Source organism: Thamnophis sirtalis, unplaced genomic scaffold (assembly GCF_051295495.1).
Source record: "Thamnophis sirtalis isolate CommonGarterSnake01/CBP01778 unplaced genomic scaffold, rThaSir2_p1.2 scaffold_2, whole genome shotgun sequence".
Classification (NCBI taxonomy): domain Eukaryota; kingdom Metazoa; phylum Chordata; class Lepidosauria; order Squamata; family Natricidae; genus Thamnophis; species Thamnophis sirtalis.
Genome location: NW_028261382.1, coordinates 118,755,481 through 118,782,806, shown reverse-complemented (window position 1 = coordinate 118,782,806; position 27,326 = coordinate 118,755,481). Strand labels below are relative to the sequence as shown.

The following is a 27,326-nucleotide window of genomic DNA, read 5'->3' as shown; positions in this document are numbered from 1 at the left end:
TTTTCTAATACAAATGTATTGGCAAGAAAGAAAGTAGTCATCCATAATGTTTGCTGATGTATTTCTTGCATGCTAGTCTACCTTTGAATCCAATCAATGGCATTTCCCATGACCTTTAAGAATGCCACTAACCTATAATACCAACATTTGTTCTTGTCTTGTCAGCAAGTGGCTGTGCAAGCCTATTTTTCAACATTCCTAATTAAACTTTCATTTTTTTTAAAAAAAATGACTTCTTTCTGGTCTCATGAACAAGTCATCACTATTTTTTTTATTAAGACACATTGGACTTTGCCAGAAGTATACTCACAAAGCCATCCATTGCCCATTTGTCGTCTTTCAGTTTGTTCGCAGAAGTTTGGTACGGTGCTTTAATGAGATATATATGGAGCATTAAACGGGCTTCTTGACTTTTATACAACCCTGCAAAAGATAAACATAGTTGATCTGAGCCAGTAAGCAAAACCAATATCAACTTCTTTAGACTATCTTTGTAATGGGGAGGCACAAAGATCATAGATTTATATCTTTATATTTATATCTTATATTTTTTATCTCTCTATGTAACTTAAAAAACATAGCTATTTATTTAATTGCATGTTGTGAATCAACAGTTTAGACGGTGGTCGGTTTCAGAGTAAGCATAACACCTAGAAGAGGCAATTTAATGTGGTGATGAAGGCATCAGGCAAAAGCCAGGAGGCCTGATGCCTTGGGCACAAGGCCAGCCTAATGACGTTGATCCATCATTTTCCCTAGGAAAGGAGGCATTGGCAAACCACTTCTGCAAAACATTGCTAAGGAAACAGCAGGGATATGCCCAGGTAATCGCTGAGAATTGGACATGATTTAACAAAATTATATATCTATATGCCTATGCAAACAAACAAACAAACAAACACACACACACATACACACACAGACACACTGTGCACACCCAAAATTTGCTACAAATTCAGATTTAACTAAAATCTGTCATAAATCATTCTGATAATTTTTGTTATATCCAGTTATTGCTAATTGCCTGTAGCTTACCTTGTATTTCTTTTTATTCATGAGAAGGAAGGAAGGAAGGAAGGAAGGAAGGAAGGAAGGAAGGAAGGAAGGAAGGAAGGAAGGAAGGAAAATAAAGGGTCTATGGAAACCAAAACAGAGACTTTTGTTTATGTACACGGTAATATAATGATGAAAAAAGATTAAAGGCAATATGGTGCTGTGTTAAACATGGGTTAAACTAGAATCTGAAAACATCTGGTACAGGTTTCCACTTATCAATGGACCCAAGTTCCCCACATAATGTTCATTCATTCATTTTCTCTCTCTTTTTCTCTTTCCCTTTTTCTCTCCCTCTCCCCCCTCCCCCCTCTCATATTTTATAATCCAGGAAGAAATCCAGGATATAAGGAAATAGTTAAAAAAGATACTAAAATGACAGGTAGTTCTGAGCTACAGATAGGTATGCATTGGTGTATTCACAAGGTACAAAAGGTAATTGCTTCAGAAAAATTGAAAGGGACAAATTGAAACCCATGTGTATACAGAGAAAGAATTTGAAGCCATTGGCAAAAAATAATGTAAAAGCATTCTTGTTCAATGTTCACTGTCAACACATTGATCCTCTGCAAAACACTAAGATATTATAGTAGATTTAGAAAACCAAAGGTAATAGATTTAGAAGACCAAACAATACTGTCAACCTACATGTTAAGAAGGTGTTTAAACCATAATTTCTCCACTTTCCTGAGAGGAAACTTTGACTAATATGCTTCAAAGGCTCTAAAGGATGGCTACTGTACATTTAGGAGATAGCAATAAATCAGGAACATACTTTACTTGAAAAAAAGGATTAGGTGAATCCCTGATGCTTTTACCTTGGGAATAAAACCACGACTAAGACCTATGAAACCTGTGGGTTGATAGGGTAGCAAGATGGATGGACTTAATTTCAGTCATATATGTACCTGATGGACTAAGTTGGGACCAGATGCTCCTGGGGTAGGGGAAGCTATATATCTCTTTATTAAGAGTCCATACTAACTTGATGACACATAATCAATTAACTTGTTTACATATGATGGTGTGTCTGAAGTAAGGTTTATTTAAGGATGTCTTTGAATTGTCATAATATCTAAAACAAATTGCTGTTTGTGTTCAAAATGCATTTTCACAAAGGCATATTGAGAAAAACATAGTACAACTTTCAATAATTATCCACTTAAAATATATGTTTTATATTTCAACACGTCATCCTAGGAGTGTGTATCAATGTCTTCTTTATAATTCGGTATGATACTTGTTTAGCTAGTAAAACCAACAAAACCTCTGTCCTTAGCTATCTTGGGGAATCAATTAAAAAAATTTCTTCAAGTATATTGTTTAAGAAACAATTTCTATATCACCGGGGCAACTCTCAGTAGATATTTGATTAGTGGTTAGAATGCAGTATTGCAGGCTAATTCTGATCACTGCCAGAAGTTTGATTCTGACCAGCTCAAGATTGACTCAGCCTTCCATTCTTCTGAGGTTGGTAAAATTATTGTTGGAAGCAATATTATACCATACAGCTATATTGTATGGTACTTCTCAGAATTGTCCATATCTAATTTTATCAGGCCAAAAGGAAGCAGATATCCAGCTATAATCAGATGTCTCCTTTCTTTGCCAATGAATTATTCAATTCAGGAAAAGATTGGAAGCTGAAGTTAAACTGACAGGTTTTAACAGGATGAATGAATCATCTTCCTTGAAGAATCCCTTGGATTATTCTTTTTGGCAAATTATGATTGAGCACTCTTGCAGACATTGCAGGGTTCAACAGCAAATGGAGTTGCATAAGGAGCCATCTAATACTCCTTTGAGACATCCTTCTGATTTAGAAATTACATTTCTGGAAAGTTTCCATTTGGAAAGTCATAGTTTCCAAGAATCCAGATGTCTGCACATAGGGAAATCTAAAATGTTAGCTGTCAAGTATAACTGTCATAGTTAAAGGATAGCATACAAATTACCAACAGTTCACAATTCATTATGAAAAAAAAAACCCCAAACAAAATCAAAAGCAACCAAACAAAAAGTAACCATGCATAAATTACAATTAGAACGAGTAGATCAGTCTTGCTGCTCATTGCCTGACAATGAGATGGACAGCATGTGTAAATGTACTAAATAATAATAATAATAATAATAATAATAATAATAATAATAATAATAATAATAATAATAACTCTGCCGTTGCCGGTCCCAAGCCCGGATGAGAAAGGAGGAAGGTTGGGGTCAGGTTGGCATCTGGTCCCGTAAAAAAACCCCCGCCAACCCATACAATATGGTGAAAAAAACAAATAAGAATTCCATACCGCATCGGTCGTCGCGCGGGTTAACAAGGGCCGCGGCGGATGTTGGGGTCCCTGGACATCCGTCGACAAGTGGGCTACAAGTGGACCAGCCAACAAAACGACAAAAATATAGTGCAGATGAAAACCGTGCCATAATGGCCTGTTACTACAACTCAGAGCCAGAAAAAAGAGGCTATTTAAAGCGAATGTATGAATTATGGAAACAACAATATCCAGATTCAAATGTTAGTGAACAACGACTAGCAGATCAAAGGCGATTTATTATACGGAATAAAGTGTTTAGTGAAGTTGAACATGAGGAAATTCAGGCAAATTGCAAAACCCAAAAAACAATATCACAAGCGGAAATAACTGATATTCAAGACACAACTAAAGACATTATAGTAGAACTCCCAGAAGAAGCTCTCGGGGAGAAAATAACATCACCACCACTAGAACCAGTTATCACTGAACCAACTGATGAACTAACTCAAAAACAAAAAGAATTGAAGGATAAGATCCTGGAGCATTTTCTGCTTAATGAGGAAAGGCAACGTTTACCATCACTAAAAACTGTGCCTAAGAAAATTTTGGCCCCTATCATGAAAATGGTTAATGCAGTGTTTTCAACAATTGAACCGGGATCCATCTTGGAAACAAACCAGTTAATGTACAGCGCAGCTGTAATAGTCACTAATGAACTAGGCATTAAAATTAAAGTACCTAGTCACACAACAGAAAAAGCATCAAAGCCAAAGTGGAAAATCCGTTTAGAACAAAAAATCAAAAAATTAAGGGCAGATGCTAGTAACTTAAAGAACATGCATGAACAACGGCTTAAAAACAACAAAATCATAGATCGGCTAATCAGGAGATATAGATTGGATACAAGAAACATCAATGAAGCTGTAGAGATTGTAAAACAGCAGATAACAGCAACAGCTAGAAAAATTGAAAGATATGAGGCATGAATCATCCAATATAAACAAAATCAGCAATTTCGATCAGACCAACGGCGTTTTTATCAAAGTCTTAATGTGAATGGTGACACCAAAAGTGAAAAACCAGAAAAACAGGCCACAGTTGAATTCTGGAAAGAATTGTGGGAAAATGCAAAGGACTACAACAAGGAAACAAAGTGGATACATGACTTTGAGAAAAGCATTGGCAACAAACAAATGCAAGTATTAGAAATAACAACTGAGATGGTCAAAAATCGAGTTAAAAAGGTAAAGAATTGGACATCACCTGGAAAGGACCAATTACATGGTTTCTGGCTCAAATATCTGACCAGTTTACATGCAATATTGGCCAGGCAACTGAATGAAATTTTACAAAAGGGCCAAATTGATGAATGGTTGACAACTGGAAAAACATACTTGATTCAGAAAGATGCAACTAAAGGAACAACACCTGAAAACTACAGACCAATAACATGCTTGCCAACAACCTTCAAATTACTCACAGGCATTATTGCAGATAACATGATGGATTATTTGGAAACAAACAACATCTTGCCAGTAGAGCAAAAAGGCAACAAAAGAAGGAGCAGGGGCACGAAAGATCAGCTCCTAATTGATAAAATGATATTAGAAAATTGTAAGAACAGAAAAACGAACTTGAATATGGTCTGGATTGATTACAAAAAGGCATTTGACTCACTGCCACATAGTTGGATCATAAAATGCTTAGAAACAACTGGCATTAGCAAAAATATTACATCCTTTACTGAAAAGGCGATGAAACAATGGAGAACTGAGTTGGCAGTAGGGAATGAGATCTACGGAATGGTTAATATCAAGCGAGGAATTTTCCAGGGTGATTCACTTTCACCTCTTCTCTTCATCATCGCAATGATCCCACTATCAGTAATCTTAAAAAAAATGAAATTAGGCTACCAAACAGCCAAAGAAGCTGAAAAAATTTCACATTTACTATATATGGATGATTTGAAACTCTATGGAAAGTCAGAAATAGAAATCCAATCATTGACAAACACAGTCCGAGTATTCAGCACCGATATTTCAATGCAGTTTGGCATGGAAAAATGCGCCACTGTATCTATAGAAAGGGGCAAAATCACTGCATGTGAGGGAATTGAAATGCCCAATGGCCAATTAATTAAATGCAAAGAAAATGAAGCCTACAAATACTTAGGCATTCTGCAGTTGGATAACATCAAGCATGGAGAAGTAAAAACTATTGTCAGGCGAGAGTACACCAACAGAGTTAGGAAAATTTTAAAATCTAAATTGAATGGTGGAAATACAATCAAGGCCATAAATACCTGGGCAATACCAGTTATAAGATACACAGCTGGTATAGTTAACTGGACACAAGCTGATTTGGACCTTTTGGACCGAAAAACCAGGAAACTAATGACAATGCACTACAGTTTACATCCACGTGGTGATACTGATAGACTATATCTGCCCCGAAAATCAGGTGGCAGAGGATTATTACAAGTTAAGCAAACAGTTGAAGAAGAAAAACATGCACTGGCTGATTATTTAAAAGACACTCAAGAACATCTATTAATCGAAGTAAAGAACAAAAATCTACTGAAGGCCCAACAGACAAAACAAGAATACAGAAAAGATGTGATAAAATCAAGAATGGAGAGTTGGCAGAACAAAGTACTGCATGGTCAATTTCTGGAAAAAATAAAAGATAAAGTGGACAGTGAACAAACTTGGTTATGGTTAAAAACAGGTACATTAAAGAAAGAAACAGAGTCACTAATCCTGGCTGCGCAAGAACAAGCTATCCGCACAAATGCCATTAAGGCCAAAATCGAAAAATCCTCTGATGATACCAAATGCAGACTTTGCAAAGAAGCTGATGAAACTGTTGATCACATACTCAGCTGCTGTAAAAAAATCGCGCAGACTGATTATAAAATGCGGCACAATTCAGTAGCACAAATGATCCATTGGAATTTGTGCAAAAATTATAATATTAAAACAGCAACAAACTGGTGGGAACATCAGCCTGAAAAAGTCACCGAAAATCAGATGGTCAAGATCTTGTGGGATTTCCGTATACAAACCGACAAAATACTGGCGCATAATACACCAGACATCACACTGGTTGAGAAAAATAAGGTCACAATCATAGACATCGCAATACCAGGTGATAGCAGGGTCGCCGAGAAGGAACATGAAAAAATCGCAAGATACCAGGACTTAAAAATCGAAATTCAACGACTATGGCACAAACCAGCAGTGGTAATTCCAGTGGTAATTGGCACACTGGGTGCTATTCCAAAAGCACTGGAATTACATTTAAAACAGTTAAAAATTGACAAAATCACCATCAGTCAAATGCAAAAAGCCGCACTGCTTGGATCTGCACGCATATTACGAAAATACGTTACGACGTCCTAGGCCCCTGGGTGGGGCCCGACTAGTAACCAATGCCAAATCCGGCGAAACAACTGGCCGCTGTGATACAATTGTACAACAACAACAACAACAATAATAATAATAATAATATTTCTCTGTATGGAGATTCTGTGCATGTAGAACAACAATAGATCTCAAGTCATTCTTGAAGGTTATTCTTTAGTATTGTTGGAGTTCTATTTCTATTAAAATATATAACTGAACATACAAAATAATTTAAAAATACATTTAAACTATATATTTCTTTTTCTAATTTTTTTTTTAAGAAGAATTTTTACATGTGCCTGATCCAAAATCAGAAGCTCTAATTCATGTGTGATGGTTATCTCTACAATGTTCATAGGTTTTCCTCAATATGTATGTATGTATGTATGTATGTATGTATGTATGTATGTATGTATGTATGTATATATACACACACACATACACACTCTCTCTCACACACAAGTATATCTCCTGTGATTAATCATCCTCCCTGAAGCAAGACTATACTTAACTGTGTGTAACTCAAGATGCTAGGTATAATGCATTGTTTACCTGTATTAGTGCTTTTTTCTTAATCAAGATATACCTGCGCTCAAAAAACCTACTGCACCATGTTTGATTTAAAAATGCATCTGCAATGCATTACTTGATTCAAGAAACGTGCTGAGAATGAAAACAACTTGAACATTACAGAAGATTTCTTACTTTACTCTAATCTCAGTTTAATACCATCATGTGGTTTTGCAATGGGTTGGGGTTTTTTTGCATATTCTTTGGAGATAAAGATTTTTTGGAGTTTCTGTTGCTACACAGAAGCAAGAAATATAATTGTATTCTTCTTTTCCTTTGCCAAAGTATTATTTTGGATATATTCTTTATATCTGTTTTATTTTGAACACAGCCAATTTACTTGTGCGAAATTCTTCAGTGTTTCCCAACTCTGGGTAAATTATCCAGAATTGGGTAAAAGTGATTTTTCTTTTGAGAATGATACACAACCCATTACTCAGCACAACAGGGTCATTTAAGGTGACAAGGATTGCCACATACTAAAACATATCTGAAAATCTTCCAAAGTATTCCAGTTAAGACCAGAATTCATTGAAATGATAAAAATATCATTTATTGATATTGTTTTTCAAATACAGTAGATCATTGACTGTTCAAGTTACAACAGTAGTTGACTGAGTATGATAGCACTTTGACTTATATACTGCTTCATAGTGCTTTACAGCCCTCTCTAAGCATTTTGCAGAGTCAGCATATTGCCTCCAACAATCTTGGTCCTGATTTTACTGATCTTGGAAGGATGGCAGGCTGTATTCTGACCTTGGCTTCTGAGACAGTACAAAGCACACACTTAATCCCCAAAACCCTCTTTTTATTTCAACAGCTGTGAATTATGTTTATTCACAGCCTGTAATGGGTCACAAATAGTTTGTAAAGAGTCCGCCATAAGTCTGCCAAAGTCTTTCAGGATAAGGCTGATAAGCACTCATATTTATCTCCCTTGAAATGCTGCCAGAGACCTAATTGCCAATTAGCTTTGCAAGGCCACATGGACCATAGAGTCAAAACGGAGCTTCAGAATTTAAACTGACCAGAACAAACAAAATTTACCATTATGTAAATTTTCTTGTCATACCTTTCAATTCTTCATAATGTGGCTTAATTGCTACAATGTAGAAGTTTCAATACAACAAAAGCAACCACAGCATTAAAAAATGTCAAATTCAATGTCCTTGAATTAGTCCTATCCCACTTTAGTCAAAATGCTGTAAATTAACAGATTAACAGAGTTGGAAGGGCCTAACTTCAAGTCCAACCCCCTCAGTGCTTGATGTTTGTCCAATCTCTTCTTAAAAACCTCCAGTGTTGGAGCATCCACAACTTCTGGAGGAATTTCATCTCACTTATTAATTGTTCTAACTGTCAGGAAACAGTTCTCTTCGTTGGTTCTCTTCTTGATTAGTTTCCTTGCCCATTGCTCCTTGTTGTGCTGTGGTGGTGGTTTGGAAAAAAAGGTTGATCCAATCTTTTTTGTGGGTGCCCCTTAGAAATTGGAACACTGCTATCATGTCACCCCCTGTCTTCTTTCCATTAAACTAGTCATATTCAATTTTAGTCTCCAATCCACTATATATCTTTGATGCTCTTCTCTGCACTCTTTCTAGAGTCTCCACATCTTTTTTACATCATGGCGACCAAAACTGAATGTAATATTCGAAGTGAATGGAATAAATTGTGAATGTCTGATGAAGACATCATCAATCTACCATTAATCTAGTTAGTGACAATCCCATGTATAATATCTACTTAGAATATCCTATCCACATATTTATTAATATTCCAAGAATGTTGCCACATTATTTTCCTTCATAGAAGACATGGTAGTTTTTTCCCCCACAGGGTTTGTTCTTTATAATAATTTTAAATTAATCTTGCTTTCTGCCAATTTATTTGGACAAGTTAGAGTGCAAGAATTAGACTAATGGATCTATAATTTCCTGGTCCCTGCTAGATTTCTTTTAAAGAAATCTTGCTACATTGCCTGTTCTTTAATTCCATGGTAAGTTATCTAATTTTGGCAAATTTATATGATTTTCTTAGCTCTTTCCCATTTGGGTTTTTTAAAAAGTAGGAAAAAAATTTAAGTTTCCATACCCATTTTCAGTTTGTCAAGAAGATCTTAAGTTGTTGCAGCCCTAAAGGTACTTTTATTAGAACAACTATAGTAACAGAATCTTGGGAGTCTGAATATGCTTCCTAACTTCTCTCTTTTCTCCTCAATGTCATGAGACTTGGGAAGGAGATATAGCTATCTAAGCCCTTTTTTTTACACACTACGTTCTTGGTCTGTAGGAGAAACAGGCAGAATGCATTCATGAACACCAACTACCAGTTAGAAAACATGATGAAAACTCTTTAATTTCACAACACATGGACATATTTAAATCATAGTTTCAACTGTGACTATCCTAGACCAAGCCAAGTCCAAAAATGCTAGTGAATTCCTGAAAGACTTGCAATCTGAAAAATCGGCCATCAATAGGCACATAGACATAAACAATATCTACATACAATTCAAGAGAGACAATAAGCCAATGGAAAAAAATACAAAACACCTCCTCATCAGCAATCAATATCCAGATGAACAGAGGTTAACAGCAAGATTAACATCAGACCAACAATCAAGAAGTAACTATATCCCAATTAAGGAACTGCCAAACAAGTTAATAGTAAATAACCTAACCAAAATAACACCAAGATCACTCCCACCAACACTGACAGGGCAAGCCACTTGAATATAAACTGAGAGCAAATCATACTCCCTACTCACACTGATGATGTTATCTCATTTGGATAATGAAATATCTGCAAAACAATGACAACCACAAAACAAAACAAGCAAGCTTAGAGAGCACCAAGGACTCCTCATTTCTTGGTCTATTGTCAAGTTTTGTTTACTTGATCATAGTAGTGAACCTTCTCTCTGTCCTTCAAAGCCATCATTATTCACATATTTTTTCAAATGCTTTTTTTTTACATACACATTAATGACAAAAAGGTTGGTCTTCATTTAATAGGCCTGTGGAATCATATGAGGATCGAAAATAGATCTATTCTCTTAGGTCACAAAATATCTGCAGCCTATCAAAGGGTTGAGATGCTGTTTTGAAACCCCTAGAGTTTTCCTATATGCTTACTTGACCAACTATTATGTGGATGGATTGTCCATGCATGAAGGCAAATATCCAATCACAAACAGCTATCCCGAATCTTTGAGAACCCATTTGGCTTCATTTTGTTTAATGTTTTCCACAGAATCATTATCTAATGTACTCTACAATGTAGTTTGATGCCGGAAATTACAGACCATTAAATACTCTAATATACCAAACTGTGCTTTCTGTTTTTATATAAGAACAAAAAATTCAAAGTAATTGTTCAAATCAATCTTTTCTAAGTAGTCAAGTGTGCCTTCATATATCTATTTGTTCAATAGCCATTAAATGGTAGTACTGTTTGGAATAAAATATATTATATAATCCTGTGATCAGCACATTTAGCAGTGCAATTCTAAACATGTCAATTCAGAAATAAGCACCCTTCAATAAGACATTTCAACATAAGAATTTCTGCAAAACTCAGATCTAAACCTCATAAGTAATAAGAGCTCCAATGAAACAGGAAATGTCAGAGTGGTTGACATTGATTGGAGGTTGTGGTTACTATTATTCTGAATCAATTCACTCATCATAAAAAGCCTCTTTCTTGAAGGTTATGGGTCATAGTCTATTGTGCAGATCTAGATATTTTATTGACTTCCCAGTTTAGGGTTCAAAGAAAGTCGCAGGCTTAATGCTATGCAGATGGCTTCTATGCATAAAGGAGAACAAGAAATAAAATGAGTAAGACATACTACATTCTTAAATATATGTGTGTCACTTCACTATTTTTTTTTAGAATAACACAACAGAAAAAATGCAAAATATTTGTAGGACCAATATTAACAAATCTTCATTAAACTACAATTAAAACTGCTACTACCATCAGACAGATCCAAGCACTTTCCTGAAGAGGCCTGTATTTACCATTTTAGTGTTTAGATAGGGTGGTAAGATTCTACTTGAATAAGTTTGTCTTGAAAATATCCAACACTAAAACTGTGAAGGGCTTTACAATGATCATCATTTCCATGAAATGGGTATCAGGCTGCTGGTAGACATGTTAAGAGAATTAAACATAGTGATTTATAATTGTTGTTCCTACCTGAAAGCAACAACTCCATATTGCTATTAGTAAGGGTCGCATTCACTCTTCCAGATGATGCATTGAAATGAGTAACAGTCAAGGTCATTGGCTGCTTTTTGCCTTTATAATTGTAGGATCCTTTCCATATGTAATTCTGAGCAAACACATCATCAGGAACTGCAAAATAAAAATAAAGTCTAAATATTAAAAAAAAAACCATTAAACAACATTAGAGCTACAATAACACTGTCAGATCTGGAAGCCATCTTTTAAATTGGGCCTTCAAACCTGCTCCCATTTTTCCACAGTGTTAATTGTGTCATTAGGGGTGTTACATGGAACACTGACAAATACTAGTTAAAATGAGATTAGAACATTAAAAAAAAATTGCTTGAGAAACATTGAGTAGCAGAATTCTATCTTGGAAATACTTTTTTTAAAAAAAATAGTTTTCAGTAAGTGCTCTGCCGCTATATGTTACAGCTCTGTGTCTTCAAGAATTTTAACATTTCCATACCAATTATTTAATAAAAATAAAATGCAGAGAAAATAAATAAATAAAATGCCTCCTTACTTCCAGATAAGTACAATTTTAGTAATTTATCACCTTCTCTGATATTTCAACAAAAAGATCTTCCTATATGTTATCTCTTATCTCTAAATGATAATTTTTTTGTCATTCTTTCCTAATCAGCAAAAGACCATTAATAACATACATAGTATAACCTCAATCAAATAAATCAATTTTATATTTTACATTTCTTTATTTTCAACACAATAACTTATAAAAAACAACAACAACCCAACTCTCTTTTCATTCCATATGTTATCTCTTATCATAAATAAATCTTTATAGACTGGTCATTTGGTCCTAATATTTTTTTTCCATTAAGAGCTACCAGAAATACAACATATATATTTTAACTTTGATAAAAACAATCAATTTAGCCTTCCTTTCCCTTCACTTGTAAGGCTATTGAACTTTAGTTCTTTTAAATAGTGTCAAAAATTGATTTCTTAGGAACTTGCTCTGTTTGTTTCTTTTCAGAAACTCCTTCAAAACTTTAATATGTCTCTTGTAAATACAAGATAAGAAAGTTATCCAAGTCAATCTTCAATTTATTATTTGTATATCCCTTTTAAGACATCATAAAGTTTCATTTGTAGATCCATTTTAAGATTCTTCCGGTTTTGTCCAGTAAGATATTTTCTTCTTCTATAACATTTTTAAATCCATATTTATAATAGCAGACATCTGCAGAATAAATTCCAAGTATATTGTATCCAAATATCCTTAAATTCTTACAAATTCAAATATCTCTATCCATTCTCAGGTACCTTATAAACTTTCTGTTTCTTTTACTGTCCAACTTTCCGTGTCCCCTGTTAACATGTTTTCTTCATAATCAACAACAATCTGTCATGAGAAGGCTTGTTACAGTTGTTCTAGCTCAGGGGTGTCAAACTTGATTTCATTTATGGACGCATCAGGGTTGTGTTTGATCTCGGGTGCCAGGGGAGCATGGCCAGAGGGGGCATAGTCAGCTGAACATCACTTGTATCAGGGGCGCCTGTGGAGGCTTAAGCACTCTGCCAGAGAAAACAGGCTCCTGAGCTCCATTTTCAGCTCCAACAGCCTCCTGCAACTCTCTGCCAGCAAAAATGGAGCTCCATTTTTGCTGGCAGAGGCACCGCTGGCCAGTCCTTTGCTGTTTCTATGGTGGCCCCATGGGCCAGATCTAAGCAACCTGTGGGCTGGATCCAACCGCTGGGCCTTGAGTCCCTTAATCTGTTTATAAACTTTCTAAAATCAACATTTTAAGTGTCATTTTATTTTATTCAAACAAATTGTTTTAAAATCCTTAGATTTACAGGAAGGTTTTGTCAAGAAATTCACCCAGTGTAATGAAACATTCCTTTCCAAAGTTTCTCCATATTCAAAGAAGCCATTAACAAACTATGTCCAAAAATGATTAAGAAAGGAAGTATGAAAACCCAGTGTCTCTTTGAAGGCTCTGAAATGCTATAGTTGGCTCTATTCTCTGTTTGAAAAATACGTTGTTATACTCTGCTTCCCCATAAATATTCTTGAATTTATAAACAGAGTGTAATAATCCAAGAAAGGAAGGACTCACTGGAAAAGAGCCTAATGCTAGGAAAGATTGAGGGCAAAAGAGGAAGGGGACGACAAAGAATGAGGTGCCTGGATGGAGTCACTGAAGCAGTCGGTGTGAGCTTGAATGGGCTCCAGAGAATGGTAGAGGACAGGAAGGCCTGGATAAATGTTGTTGTGGTGAGTAAGACATGGCTTCACAACTAACAACAAAATAATCCATTTTATAAACAGAAACATCCTATATATGGCATGTCATAGAAGCCATGAAAAAAAGAAAGATAGTCATGTCTGTTACAAATTTAGAGTGTTAAATGAGGTAATGGTTTGTACCCATTCTTTTTTTTATGGATAATGAAAGAAGGTATTATGAGCTTGAAGGTGTGCTGTTTGATACAATACCTGTCTAATCAATGAGTTCAGAGAGACCTATTCACCCTGCAGGTGGCTCAGCTAGGAATTCAATCTTCTGTAAAAAAAAGTTTGCCAACATATTCAAATCAAGTGTTCTGATTTGACTAGAACACCTCTAAGGTTTCTTCCAACCAGATGAATCTATGATTCAAAATTAGAAAACATCTTCCCATGGACATAGACAACATGTAGCCATTCTATAAATTCTAATCTATGAAAAAGGATCTTTCTATGGTCTGTCCAATAGAAGAGGCATAACACTCTCCTATTTTATATTTCCAATTGTAGGAAAGAGAAATCTTTAAAGAAAAAAAAAATCAGTCCCCACAAAATGATGCAAGATAGAAACCAGACCAACTCCTTAATTGTGTCACAATCATCTGTCTTATGCCAACCTATCCTCATTTTCTTAAACCAATCTCATACAGGAGAGTCAAAAGATGTCAATGCATAACATTAACATTTACAAAGGTGTGTACAGTATTTTGATTGAAGTCCCATCTACCAGATTTGCAACCTCATTTGGGTGTTCTTGTTTGCTCTAACATGTCTGGTTATTTATGAGTCTGTATTTTGAAATTTCAGGCAATCTTAAAATCAGTTTGCAACTTATGTTCAGGTGTTGGTGGGAATCTTTCATTAATTTCATATATCTACTTAACCAGAGATTTAGTTTTATTAAGCTCAGGCTGCTTTCCAAGGTGACTCAAGTAGGATTGAATTATTAGTGCTCATGAAGTTGCAACCTTGGAGTATTTAAACTGTGAATTCTTCAAGGTAGTTTTAAAGTCTGAGTTTATTCTTTGACATGTCAAATAGAAATATTTCATAAGTGAAGAAAATTATTCTTGGCTTCTTTTAATCTCTTATAGGCATTTCTCACATTTTAATGCTAAATCAAAGTATCCCTTTGGAATAAATGAATGTTAATCATCATAAACAGAAGTGCAGAATGATGAGCTAAGCTCTATCTAATGCCAGGCATAAATCAATGGCAAAGGTTTCATTCTTTTCAATAAACTGGGCTAAGACTTTTAAATCTGAATAGATGCAAATAATCCTACGTGTATTTGAATACTGAAATACTAAAACATGATCACGTTCCAATAAAATTATGGAATAAGGACAATTAAAAAGACATTCTGAGAAAAGCAAGCAATCGTTCATTTTATGTTCCATCATAATGAGGTTATTTTATTTGGCATTTTAATATGTGCTTATGCTGACTTGAACATTAAAGTTTGTAATGAAATCATGCTTCCTTGTTCAAGCCTGTTTATCCTTCTGTGTAACTAGTTACAGTCTCTTCTACTGAGACAGTAAATAAGGCATTACCTCACCAACAATTTTAATACATGTTTCATAAAATTCAAAGCATATCACAGCATTTTTTAAATTCAATCTTATATTTACTAATATTAAAATGTATATAATTATTTCTCATTAAGATTAGATTTGATGAAATTCAGAGCAAATTTGTTTATATTCAGAATAATATCATTATGAATGATTTAAGGAGATTTCATAAAGATCTATAGTCCTAAATAGTTAATTATTGTAACAATGGAGGTATGAATACAGGTTTATTGAACTAGCCAAAGGACTTCCATGAGACTATACACATCATCTCCTTCTACAGAATAACAATAACAAAACACTTGTAGTACTCCAGGAGTGTCTTCATTGTTGTTGTCCATACTCAGTACCTGCCATAATCCAACCAGTACTCATTCCAATTAACCAATGGGGAAGTGCAAACATCCCCATCCCCAGACTTCTGTCCTCTTCTTTGTCATTACTTGAATTTATTTTCACTGCAACATTTTTAAGCCAGTTTTTGTGAACAGTTGTAGCAAAGAAAGTCTTCCCTTCTGTTTAAAAAGAACATCAATACATTGAGATACCATGATAACCAGCTGAGATGCTGGGAAAGCATTAGCTAAGGAGCCAGGATGAAAAAAGAATCCATGCCAATATTAAAAATGCAAAACTGTATTTTCAGTAGAAGCATACAAAATGTTTTATGTTCAAAATATTTCAAGTTTGGAACACTTGTCTGACTCTGGAACAAGTTGTTCTGTTCGTTTCAGAAGTAATATGAGCTCAGGTTGTAGCTGTTTCAGATTCAAAATATTTCCAGAGTAGTTGAAACAACCTGTTTCAAATTTGAAATGGTTTGTACACCCAGCATTTTCACCCAGTATTGCCAGCATTTTCTCTGGCACATATATCCTACCTTATACACTTGGGATTGATTCAGATTAGCTAACCTGAAGAAACAAAATGTTTACACTAATCTACTGACATGGAATAAAACTTCATGTAACTAACAGCAGTGCCAGGTACTTGCCCAGAATATTACTTCTGTTGAGTTCCCGTATCTGTTTATTTCTATATTTAGTACCCAATCTTATTAAAGATCAACACTTGGACCAAAATTGCTAGCTAAGTGGTAGACCATTGCATTAGACTTTAAAAGTACTTAATTCATCAAATTGAATGATACTGACATTGCCAACTGTACACTGAAATGTATAAGTAATACCCAAAACAACAGTAAATCCTCATTAGAACAAAGCAAGAATAATAATCTTGCCAATATTATGTACTTAAAGGTTCCAATGATTTCACTGAGTAATTTAGGTATATGGATAATAGGTTCAAAAGCCGCTCAACTTTGGCTAGATAATAAATAAAAGTGGTGAAACTTTCTTGCGTGCATAGAGGAAAATCCTAGGATGAAATTGATTTAAGCTTTAGCTGCCAAGAATTATCCACCTATTTCTTCCCGTACACAAATGAGTTTGATAAATTTCTTTCACGCTCATCCGTATAAAAGGATACCCAAAAGGGGATATGATAGCATTTTTCAAATACTTCAAAAAAATGACACAAAGAAGGAAGTCAAGAGCTGTTCTACCTTGGAGAGAACATGAAATAATGGGTTTAAGTTACAGGAAAAGAGATACCAACTTAATGTCAAAGGGAAAGGAACCTTACCATATTAAAAAAAAATAATGTTTAAGAATGAACATTAGAAAGAATGGAGAAGTAATTAGGAGGCAAAGAAATGCCAAATATGTTAACACATTTGTAAAAATGTAAAAAAGGTGTTGAGATTCTAGAAAGAGCGCAGAGAAGAACAACAAAGATGATTAGGGGACTGGAGACTAAATCATATGAAGAACGGTTTTAGGAACTGGGTATGTCTAGTTTAATGAAAAGAAGGACTAGGGGAGACATGATAGCAGTGTTCCAATATCTCAGAGATTGCCACAAAGAAGAGGGAGTGAAACAATTCTCCAAAGCACCTGAGGGCAGAACAAGAAGCAATGGGTGGAAACTAATCAAGGAGAGAAGCAACCTAGAACTGAGGAGAAATTTCCTGACAGAACAATTACGGTAATCAGTGGAACAGCTTGCCTCCAGAAGTTGTGAATGCCCCAACACTGGATGTTTTTAAGAAGATGTTGGATAGCCATTTGTCTGAAATGGTATAGGGTTTCCTGCCTAAGCAGAGGGTTGAGCTAGAAGACCTCCAAGGTCTCTTCCAACTCTGTTATTCTGTTAACTGACTATGCTTGTTTGTGTTGGAAAGCATATTTATGTTCATGTGATTTTCCACTTAGCAACTACTTGACTTAGTAGCTGAGTTTCTGGTACCAACTGTGATTGCTAAAAATGACTATTATGTTTTGTTTTGTTTTTTGCTTTGTTAGTTTTCCATAAAGTTGCTGGAAATATAATCCCATTATTATACAACTGGTATGAAAAACTTATTGAAAATAATCAAAAGGGGACTTTTCAGTACTGTCAAAATATTAAATATATAGTCTTTCATATTAGATAAATATGTATCCCAAGTAATACATGATGTGTTCACAGGGATTTATTTTTAGGTATGACTGCTTGTATTCAGTAGTAGCTCCGACCCTTTGGAACGATCTCCCCGTGGAGATTCGTACCCTCACCACCGTCCAGACCTTCCGCACAGCCCTTAAGACCTGGCTATCCCGTCAGGCCTGGGGATAAAGATTGTAATCCATCCCCACCCGAATGATGTATGAATGTTGTGTTCTACTTTTACTTATGTATTGTTTTATGTCTTACTGTCTTGTATTCCCCTCCCCATAAATTGTAAGCCGCCCTGAGTCCCCTCAGGGAAAAGGGCGGCCTATAAATAATAAACCATAAACCATAAACCATCTGTGGGGTCCTTAGTGCTCTCTGAACTTGCTTATTATTGATGAAGTTGTGTGGAAAGCCATTTGTTGGAAGATGTTTTGTAGATGATCTATTTCCTTTTTTCTGATGTTCAAGGTTGCTACAGTGTTTGTGCTCATCTATATTATGTTCTTACATAGCTTCTCTTATGGGAGGTTGGATTGTTGCTTTGGTAATAGATTATTTGGTTGGTGTGGTTGGTTTTACAATAAATTTGCCACTATTGCAAATTTGCTGATGAGAATATCCAGGAAGAATAGTGTATTGTTTTCTTCCTCCCTAGTACATTATACTCCTTTAAAGATATTGCTGATGATTTTGTGTCTAGCTGGCCCATTTTTATTATGACAACGGTGTTATCAGATCCATATTTTGGGCTGCATGCAAGGAAGTGCTATATATTCCAGGCATTGTGTTATGATCTCTGCTGTTAATCTTCAGTTCAACCATGAACTACAAATATTCTCTTCTATTGGTACCTTTTCATATCTATTGAGGAATCTGAACTTTGTAATTAAGTATAGATTGATTGGGACGTGGTGGCTGAGTGGCTAAGACACTGAGTTTGTTGATCAGAAGGTCGGCCATTCAGCGATCCGAATTCCTAGTGCTGCTTAACGGAGTAAGTTCCCGTTACTTGTCCCTGCTGTATAGTATTTGCACATTGGAAAATTATACAATTATTCCAAAACTGTATCATTCTTTTAGTGAATTGTATTTCTTATTCTTTTCTCAAGATAATTTTATAATCAAGGTGCATCAACAATTGAAATACATTTACTCACTTATTTGGAATTAAAAACTGTTGGATGCATTGGCATTCGTTTATGAATAGTTAACACCTTGTGACCATTTATGTAACTGTTGATAGCAATTTTAAAAACTTGTTAGCTGCAGTACAAGCAGTCCTCCATTAATAATGCTCATTGGGTGTGGAATGATGATTTTGTGTCTAGCTGGCCCATTTTTATTATGACAACGGTGTTATCAGATCCATATTTTGGGCTGCATGCAAGGAAGTGCTATATATTCCAGGCATTGTGTTATGATCTCTGCTGTTAATCTTCAGTTCAACCATGAACTACAAATATTCTCTTCTATTGGTACCTTTTCATATCTATTGAGGAATCTGAACTTTGTAATTAAGTATAGATTGATTGGGACGTGGTGGCTGAGTGGCTAAGACACTGAGTTTGTTGATCAGAAGGTCGGCCATTCAGTGATCCGAATTCCTAGTGCTGCTTAACGGAGTAAGTTCCCGTTACTTGTCCCAGCTGCTGCCAACCTAGCAGTTTGAAACGATGTAAAAATGCAAGTAGAAAAATAGGAACCACTTTGGTAGTAAGGTAATAGCGCTCCATGCGCCTTTGACATTGAATCATTGTGGCCACATGACCACAGAGACGTCTTCGAACACCACTAGGTCTTCACCTTAGAAATGGAAATGAGCACCACCCCTAGAGCCGGAAAGGACTAGCACGCATATGCGTGGGAACCTTTACCTTTACCAATTGATCAGAATAATTTTTTAGGTTAATGTGCAGACAGGAATATAAGCAGTTTTGAATTTATATATGTGTATAAAATATAAATTGTTGCAAATGATCATTGAAAAAAATTGAAAATATATTTTAAAAGGAAATATTATTAAAAGATATCTCAAAACAGAAATATGCAAGAAAGTGTAAAATTGCAAATGCGTGTGTAAACAAGATAGACAAGACTTATGAACTGCACAGTTTTAGATGAAATAGCAAGCACAAAAGATTAATTTGCTCATCACTAAGGATGAAAGGAATGGTTATTTTTAGGCTAGCCCTAAGAAAAATGTAAGGAAACAAAATCTATTAGCAAATTTAACTTAGCTCTCAGAATGCTGTGGTCTGAATGGCTACTCTTTTCAATGTCAAAAGACATGAGACAAAATTAACCCATTAATGAAGTACGACAAATCATCTGATTATATGTATAGTTGGATGTTAAGCCAATCAGACATTTCAATGGGGTACAAATAAAAATCATAACATGGACATTTAGTTATAATCAGAGGCATATCGGAAATACACAGAAATATAGATATTGTTTATCACATATGAAAGTATGCCAAAAATATGTTCATCTTTGAAAAGGGAGACATTTTCTTCATTGATCTGTTTTAGCAGAAGCCTGATAAAGATATATTTCCAGAAAAAAAAATACTTAAAATGTACACTATAATAGTAAAAAGCCATGCCTCATCTCCTACAAATGTATAAAAATGCACCTGATAGAAAACTGTGTTCCACAATGCCTAGGTCTTTAAATATGTATAGTAAGACCATGCATCAGTTCATATAAGTGGGTGAAAACAGTAAAATGTCATTTGAATTCAGGCTGAAAAAAAAGAATTAAATGGTCTGTAAGAAGAAAGCAAAAGCTACATTTACATAAACCATTATGTGAAGCTTCTAAAAACCCAATTTTCACTTTATTTTATTGTGGGGAGATGCTTGTCAGTGAGAGATTATTATCTGAAATACCCCCCAAAAATCAATTCTAGATTTACCATAAGAAAAACACTAAAATAGTACGGTCTCTCTTTTCAGTGGAGCTTACTATTTTTTAAAAGGACTGGGTTTTTTAAGGCATTGAAAAGTGAGTTTATAACCCATACAAAGCAATTCTGCTCAACTCACTGGATTAAAACAGATTCTGTTTTGGTTGAAACAGAAACCAAATGGATATTTTGCTGGATTATACTGCTGTATAGTATTTGCATATTGGAAAATTATACAATTATTCCAAAACTGTATCATTCTTTTAGCGAATTGTATTTCTTATTCTTTTCTCAAGATAATTTTATAATCGAGGTGCATTAACAATTGAAATACATTTACTCACTTATTTGGAATTAAAAACTGTTGGATGCATTGGCATTAGTTTATGAATAGTTAACACCTTGTGACCATTTATGTAACTGTTGATAGCAATTTAAAAAACTTGTTAGCTGCAGTACAAGCAGTCCTCCATTAATAATGCTCATTGGGTGTGGAATGTCCATTGCTAAATGTGATATCACATGGCAGCATCACTTAGTGATAGAAATCCTGGCACTCCCCAGCTGGTTGTTAAATAAGTCCTTGATGGCTCGTAAGCATCTGGATGGCAGGTAGATGTCTGCTGCTGGGTGGAAGAGGTACACAGGTGGCCAGTGATATGCAGCACAGGCATGGCAAGGATTGCTGCAAGTTGAGGAAAATGTGAACAACTTACTGGAACAATCTTGAGCTTTCCTTCTAGCTTTCCCCATTGACTTTGCATTTGGGAAACCAGCGGGAAATGTTGCAATTAAAATATACATGATTGTGTGACACACTATAACTGGCATAAGCATAGGCAGTTACCTAGTGCCCAGCTCATGACCATGTGATTGTGGGGGTGCTGAGATGGCCAAAACTTTGAGAACTGATCTTATGTGCTCCTGGGTTCAGCACCATCATACCTTTGACAAGTTGCTGAATGAGTGGTCGTTAAACAAGGACTACTTATAGTTAGAATAAAAGGTACTCACCATTTAATTTGGGGCTTGGTGTTCCCAAAGCCGGTCTAGGATCTTTCACCAAAATTTTAGAACCAGCTGTTGATAAAAGTAAGAACATGTAGATTGCTTAAATTCAGGGCACTCATTCATAATAACATTAAACCATTGTGACACAGAACCTTTTAACATTTATTAAACATAGTATTGGCTAAGATACTCAAAAGACAAAAATCAGTGCAGCTAATGCCACAAAGATATTTGAAGTTCCTTTGTACTGCATATGAAAAGAATTCAAATTAACAGTATGTACTATAATAATGACCCTACAAAAGAGATAACACAATTCTTTTCATCATTATGAATCATGATTACATTAGTAGAGTATGAAATCAAAATTTGATTTTTAAAGTGCTGCATCTACATTGCTCTTTCTAAGTATCACAATTCTTTTGCAGCTATTCTGTGTATTACTCTTGTTCCCTTTGAGAGCTGTTTGTATAATTTTGATTGTTCGGTGTTTCAGATTCCATTTGGCAGAGGGACTTCGAACCTGAAGCATTAACTGCTTTTAATCAGGTATCTTTTTATTTGTAAATCACTAGAATCATTCAGGTGAAATGGGCAGCGTAGAGATGTGTTAAATGAATAAAAGTGAATTATACAACTGTCAGTCTCACGAGGCAAACCAGCGAGGAAACACAGCCACAGGACCTAATTTGACTGTATAGTAAAGCTACATTCATAGATTTTTTTGCAAGTCTGAAAGAACATTTCCTCCCTTTTCTGCTTTTCTGCTTTACACGTCTCAAAAAACTTTAGAGTTTCCCTTCTGAACTGCTTGTCCTACCCACATTCCTGCTGTGGGCTAAGTGGTCTTTTATCTGTCCATTCCTTTGGTTTCAGAAATGGATTCCCAAATACCAATATAACAACCCTAAACTGATTTGCATTTGCTAAAATGTGAGAAGCTAAACTGAATACACATTAAGTCTACCTGTAGTGGAAAGAATCAATCTATAAACTCTATGAAATCCCATGCACCAAAGACAAATTCCTTGTGTGTCCAAACAACTTGGCCAATAAAGAATTATATTCTATTCTGTGTGGAATTCTAGGCTACTTCTATGATTACAGTTAGTTGGAAACAGATTTTCGGATTTCTTCAAATTGTGAACTGCATGTATCTATAAATGATATTTTACACAAATAATGTTTTTGCATAATACCCAATGTGATTGTTTCTCTAACAACAGAGACCTTTCATTTTGGTCTGTGATGACTAGAGATAGATGGGAAGAAAATCTGCTTAAAGCTTTTAGTTATTTATTTATTTTGCTCACAGCATATTAGGACCAAAGAATCACACAGATTAGAGCCTTCAAAATTAGATATTAAACTTTCTATTGGGTGGTGAACTTTCTATTGGGTCCCAATCTGGGAAATATATATATTTCAGCTTTAAGCCAAAAACACCAGCCTGAGGATGGTGAATGAGACCTCACCAAAACGTTGCCAAGACAATCTCAATCTTACACAGGAAAAGACCCGAATACAACAAGACCAGCATATACATATACATATAGTGCTCTAGAGGAGATCTGATGGAGGAATGGGCCAACATACCAGCAACAGTGTGTGTCAACCTTGTGAAGACTTACAGAAAATGTTTGACCTCTGTCATTACCAACAAAGGATATATAACAAAGTATTGAGATGAACTTTTGATATTTACCAAATACTTATTTTTCACCATAATTTGCAAAAAAATTCTTTCCAAACCAGACAATGTGATTGTCTGGTTTTGTTTTCTCATTTTGTCTCTCATAGTTGAGGTCTACCTATGATGTCAATTACAGGCCTCTCTCATTTTTTAAGTGGGAGGACTTGCACACTTGGTGGCTGACTAAATACTTTTTTGCCCCACTGTATGTATGCGTGTGTATTTGGTTAGGACTCGAGCTGTTGAGCTACCAACCACCCCCAAAGGCTGTGAATCTCACCAAAGATTAACCAAAGAATAATAATAATAATAATAATAATAATATTATTATTATTATTATTATTATTATTATTATTATTATTATTATTATTATTATTATAATGGGTGGGGCCCGACTAGTAACCAATGCCAAATCCGGTGAAACAACTGGCCGCTGTGATACAATTGCATAATAATAATAATAATAATCCCTTCTCAGTTTAAAGTCTGACCAAACAGCTGTCACATACATCCTTGCCATCCTGTTTTTGATGGTGGTGAAAAAGATAAAGGTAATTTTTTTATTCTTTTATATCACCAGCGAAGTCACTTTTCTCTGAAATCTATTCATCAGCAACAAAAGAAGACAGAGAAACATACTGCTTTTCCCCCTACACTCTCATGACCTTTCCATTCGGAAATAACAGCCTTTTGTGTCTTTTCTGTTGTGCTGGAAATCTGGAACAGATTCATATTCCTCTGTACTAGTGTATGAAGAAGAAAAAAACCACCCATGGAGTTTTCTTCACAATTTCCTCCCAAGTGTTTGTATGCATAACTGAACTGAAATTCTGCAAATAAGAATTAAACACATCAAATAACCTGGGTAGTTGGAAAGGATAATAATATTAAAAAGGTGAGAAGAAAAGAAAATGATAAATCTCTCATGAGTGCAGTATACAGTCTTTCCTATTTCTATGCCAATGTTCTTCCTGTGCCAGCTCAGAAAGCTCAGACTGCCCCAGGAGCTGCTGATACAGTTCTACAAAGAAATTATTGAGTCTGTCACTTATACCTCTATCACTGCCTGGTTTGACACAGCAACAAAACAAGACAGATACAGACTTCAACGTATAGTTAGGACTGCAGAAAAAACATTTGCAACCAGCCTGTATACTGCACGGACCAGAAAGAGGGCTGCGAAAATATCTACAGACCCCTTACATCCCGGACATAAACAGTTTCAACTTCTTCCTTCAAGATGACACCATAGGGCATTGCATGTCAAAACAACCAGACACAAAGTCAGTCCCCCGCTATCATTCTGCTAAACAACTAATTCTCACAATGCTGTCTTATGCCCTGGGAAAGTCAAACCACCTAGTAGGGCTGTATTAGCTATCATCCTTTTCATCTTTCCTATTACCCATTTTCTTAGCTTCTGATGACTATAACTTTGTTGTTTGTATCTCATGATTTATGTTGATTGTTTTTATTTAGTATCCTATGATTTATGTTGTTTGCTTATTTAGTATCCTATGACTCAGGGGTGGGTTTCTGCTGGCATTACTACCGGTTCAGCATGCAAAAAATGTGCATACACATTTCCACCTAAAAAGATCTGCGCATGCGCACATTAGAAAAGGAATTTCTTCCTTTTTTTTCAATGAAGATTGTTCTGCCCATGTGCAGAACAGAAAATCAAGATGGTGCCGCCAAGGATAGAACCGGTTAAGGTGCATGTCCAGCTGAGTTACTACCTACTCAGCCGAACCAGTCCGAACCGGTAGGAATTCACCTCTGCTATTGAGTTTGTCTTATGATTTATGATTATATTTTATGATTAAGATCATGCTATCACTTGTTGCTTGTATGTACTGAGAGCTTGTGCACTAGAGACAAATTCCTTGTGTAGCCAATCACATTTGGCCAATAAAGAATTCTATTCTATTCTATTCTATTCTATTCTATTCTATTCTATTCTATTTCATTCCATTCTATTCGCTCTGAATACAGCACACTTACAAGAGTGGATAGATATTTCTATGTGAATAGAATATAAAATAAATAACTTCTTTTACATCAGGTAGGTGTCTAAAGTCTACCTTCAGTTGGGTTAAAGGGCAAAATGCAGTTTCCACATGCTTAATTTTGGAAGGAAATGTGGATGAAAAGAAACAAAGGAATTGGCAACTTTGAAATATTAATTCTTCCACGAAGAGGGAAGATGTGCAATACATTACCTTCACAGAAAGGAACCTTCCCTGTCCATGTGCCATCAGATCTACAGACTCTATGTTCTGATCCTCCTGCTAGAAAGAATCCGGGTTGGCATGTATATATCAAGGTATAACCGAGAGATGGAAGATCCATTCCTGCCACATTTGTGTGAGCTGGAGATTCGGGCTGCTTGCAGCTGTGAGCTAAAACAAAAATGCACAATTCGTGTTATGCATGACACGCAATGGCGTATCCTTCAACTACAAGTAATGATCATTGCTCAAATTGTTCTGAAATGTGTGAGAAGGTCTTTAATAACTCCACACTTTTATTAACTCCTCAATTTATGTCAAACCATGCCTGGGAGCGGTTAAGTACTGTGGTTGCGTTGACAGTAGAGAAAGTGGATTAGATCCCATATGTTCCCCATATGTTCTATTTGAATACTGGAGACAATGTGGAAGACGAAGAGCATATCAGTGCATTTTAACTGGGAAATCTTTGCACTGGTTTTTATCATGAATTACATAGCCTGGACCATAATTGTAAATGTTTATGCTTGATAGTGCTGTATGTGTTCAAATGGAATAAATGGATAGCACATCATACACATTTGCAAGGTGGCAACAGGTATAATTGAAACAAGATAAGCAGAAAAACATTTTTAATGGATCAAGCCAAGATGGACAGATAGCTATTTTAAAACATGATATTATGGGTTTTTAAAATATTCCTTTAAAACGCTCTGTCCTGCTTGTCTCTGTTTTTCATTACATTTTAAATTGGTCTTGGTCATTTTTTTCACCCTTTTTTGGAGGGTGGGGGTCAGCTAATTGGGAATTTTGGAGCAAACTTTGAGATGAGAGCAGGGTGGTGAAATATGAAATGCTTTTCAGTGCTTTAAGAAGAGAGATTTTTTGGGGGTTATATGTTAAGTACAGGTAGTTCTTGACTGACAATCACAACTGACCCCCAAATTTCATTTGCTAAGGAAGACAGTTGTTAAGTGAGCTTTGTACATTTTGCAACCTTCCTTGACACAGTTGTTAAGTGAATCACTGCAGTTGTTAAGTTAGTAATACGGTTGTTAGGTGAATCTGGCTTCCCCATTGACTTTGCTTCTCAGAAGAAAGCAAAAGATAATCATATGATTTTGGGACACATCAATCATTAAAAATGCATGCCAGTTGCATTTCTGACCTTAAGATAGTGAAATATTACCAATACATGGGAAAGGGGGACTCCAGAAACACCCAGAGAAGACCCTATGGGGTGATATGAAAGTCCAGATTGACAGTGTAAGGACTGTTAAAACTGCTAGATAAATAAGAGTACTGATGTCATTTTTTAAATATATGCATTATGTGGCAGTATGTAGTTTGTTGTATGTGGGTTAGGAAGTTAAGCAGAATTCCATAGGGGACTACTTTGATAAGATAATATCGAAGAATCCCAGGCTGTAGGCTGATTCTCTTCTGTATAGATTAGTGAATACATTAATGCAGGGTATAGTGTGTTATCAGACTTAGTGATTTTCCTGAAGATGTTTCATTCATGATAGCACATGTTACCTAGTTTGGTAATGAAATGTCTGCAAGAAAACCACCAAGCTTAGAGAGTGCCAAGAACCTCACAGTTCAACCCTGAGCTACAAACATTC

The 27,326-nt window shown here is 35.5% G+C and overlaps 1 protein-coding gene across 1 annotated transcript in view; it reads right to left on the bottom strand.

Annotated features, from left to right (window-relative positions):
* The window catches only part of CSMD3 (CUB and Sushi multiple domains 3), a 669,496-nt gene that overhangs the window by 13,099 nt on the left and 629,071 nt on the right, over positions 1-27,326 (bottom strand). Inside the window, exons 65-68 of the mRNA XM_087706764.1 lie at positions 25,690-25,869; positions 21,778-21,843; positions 11,495-11,653; positions 311-423 (exon numbers count right to left, since the gene is read on the bottom strand). Of these exons, the coding sequence (XP_087562890.1) occupies positions 311-423; positions 11,495-11,653; positions 21,778-21,843; positions 25,690-25,869 (518 nt within the window). The remainder of the gene's footprint in view (positions 1-310; positions 424-11,494; positions 11,654-21,777; positions 21,844-25,689; positions 25,870-27,326) is intronic.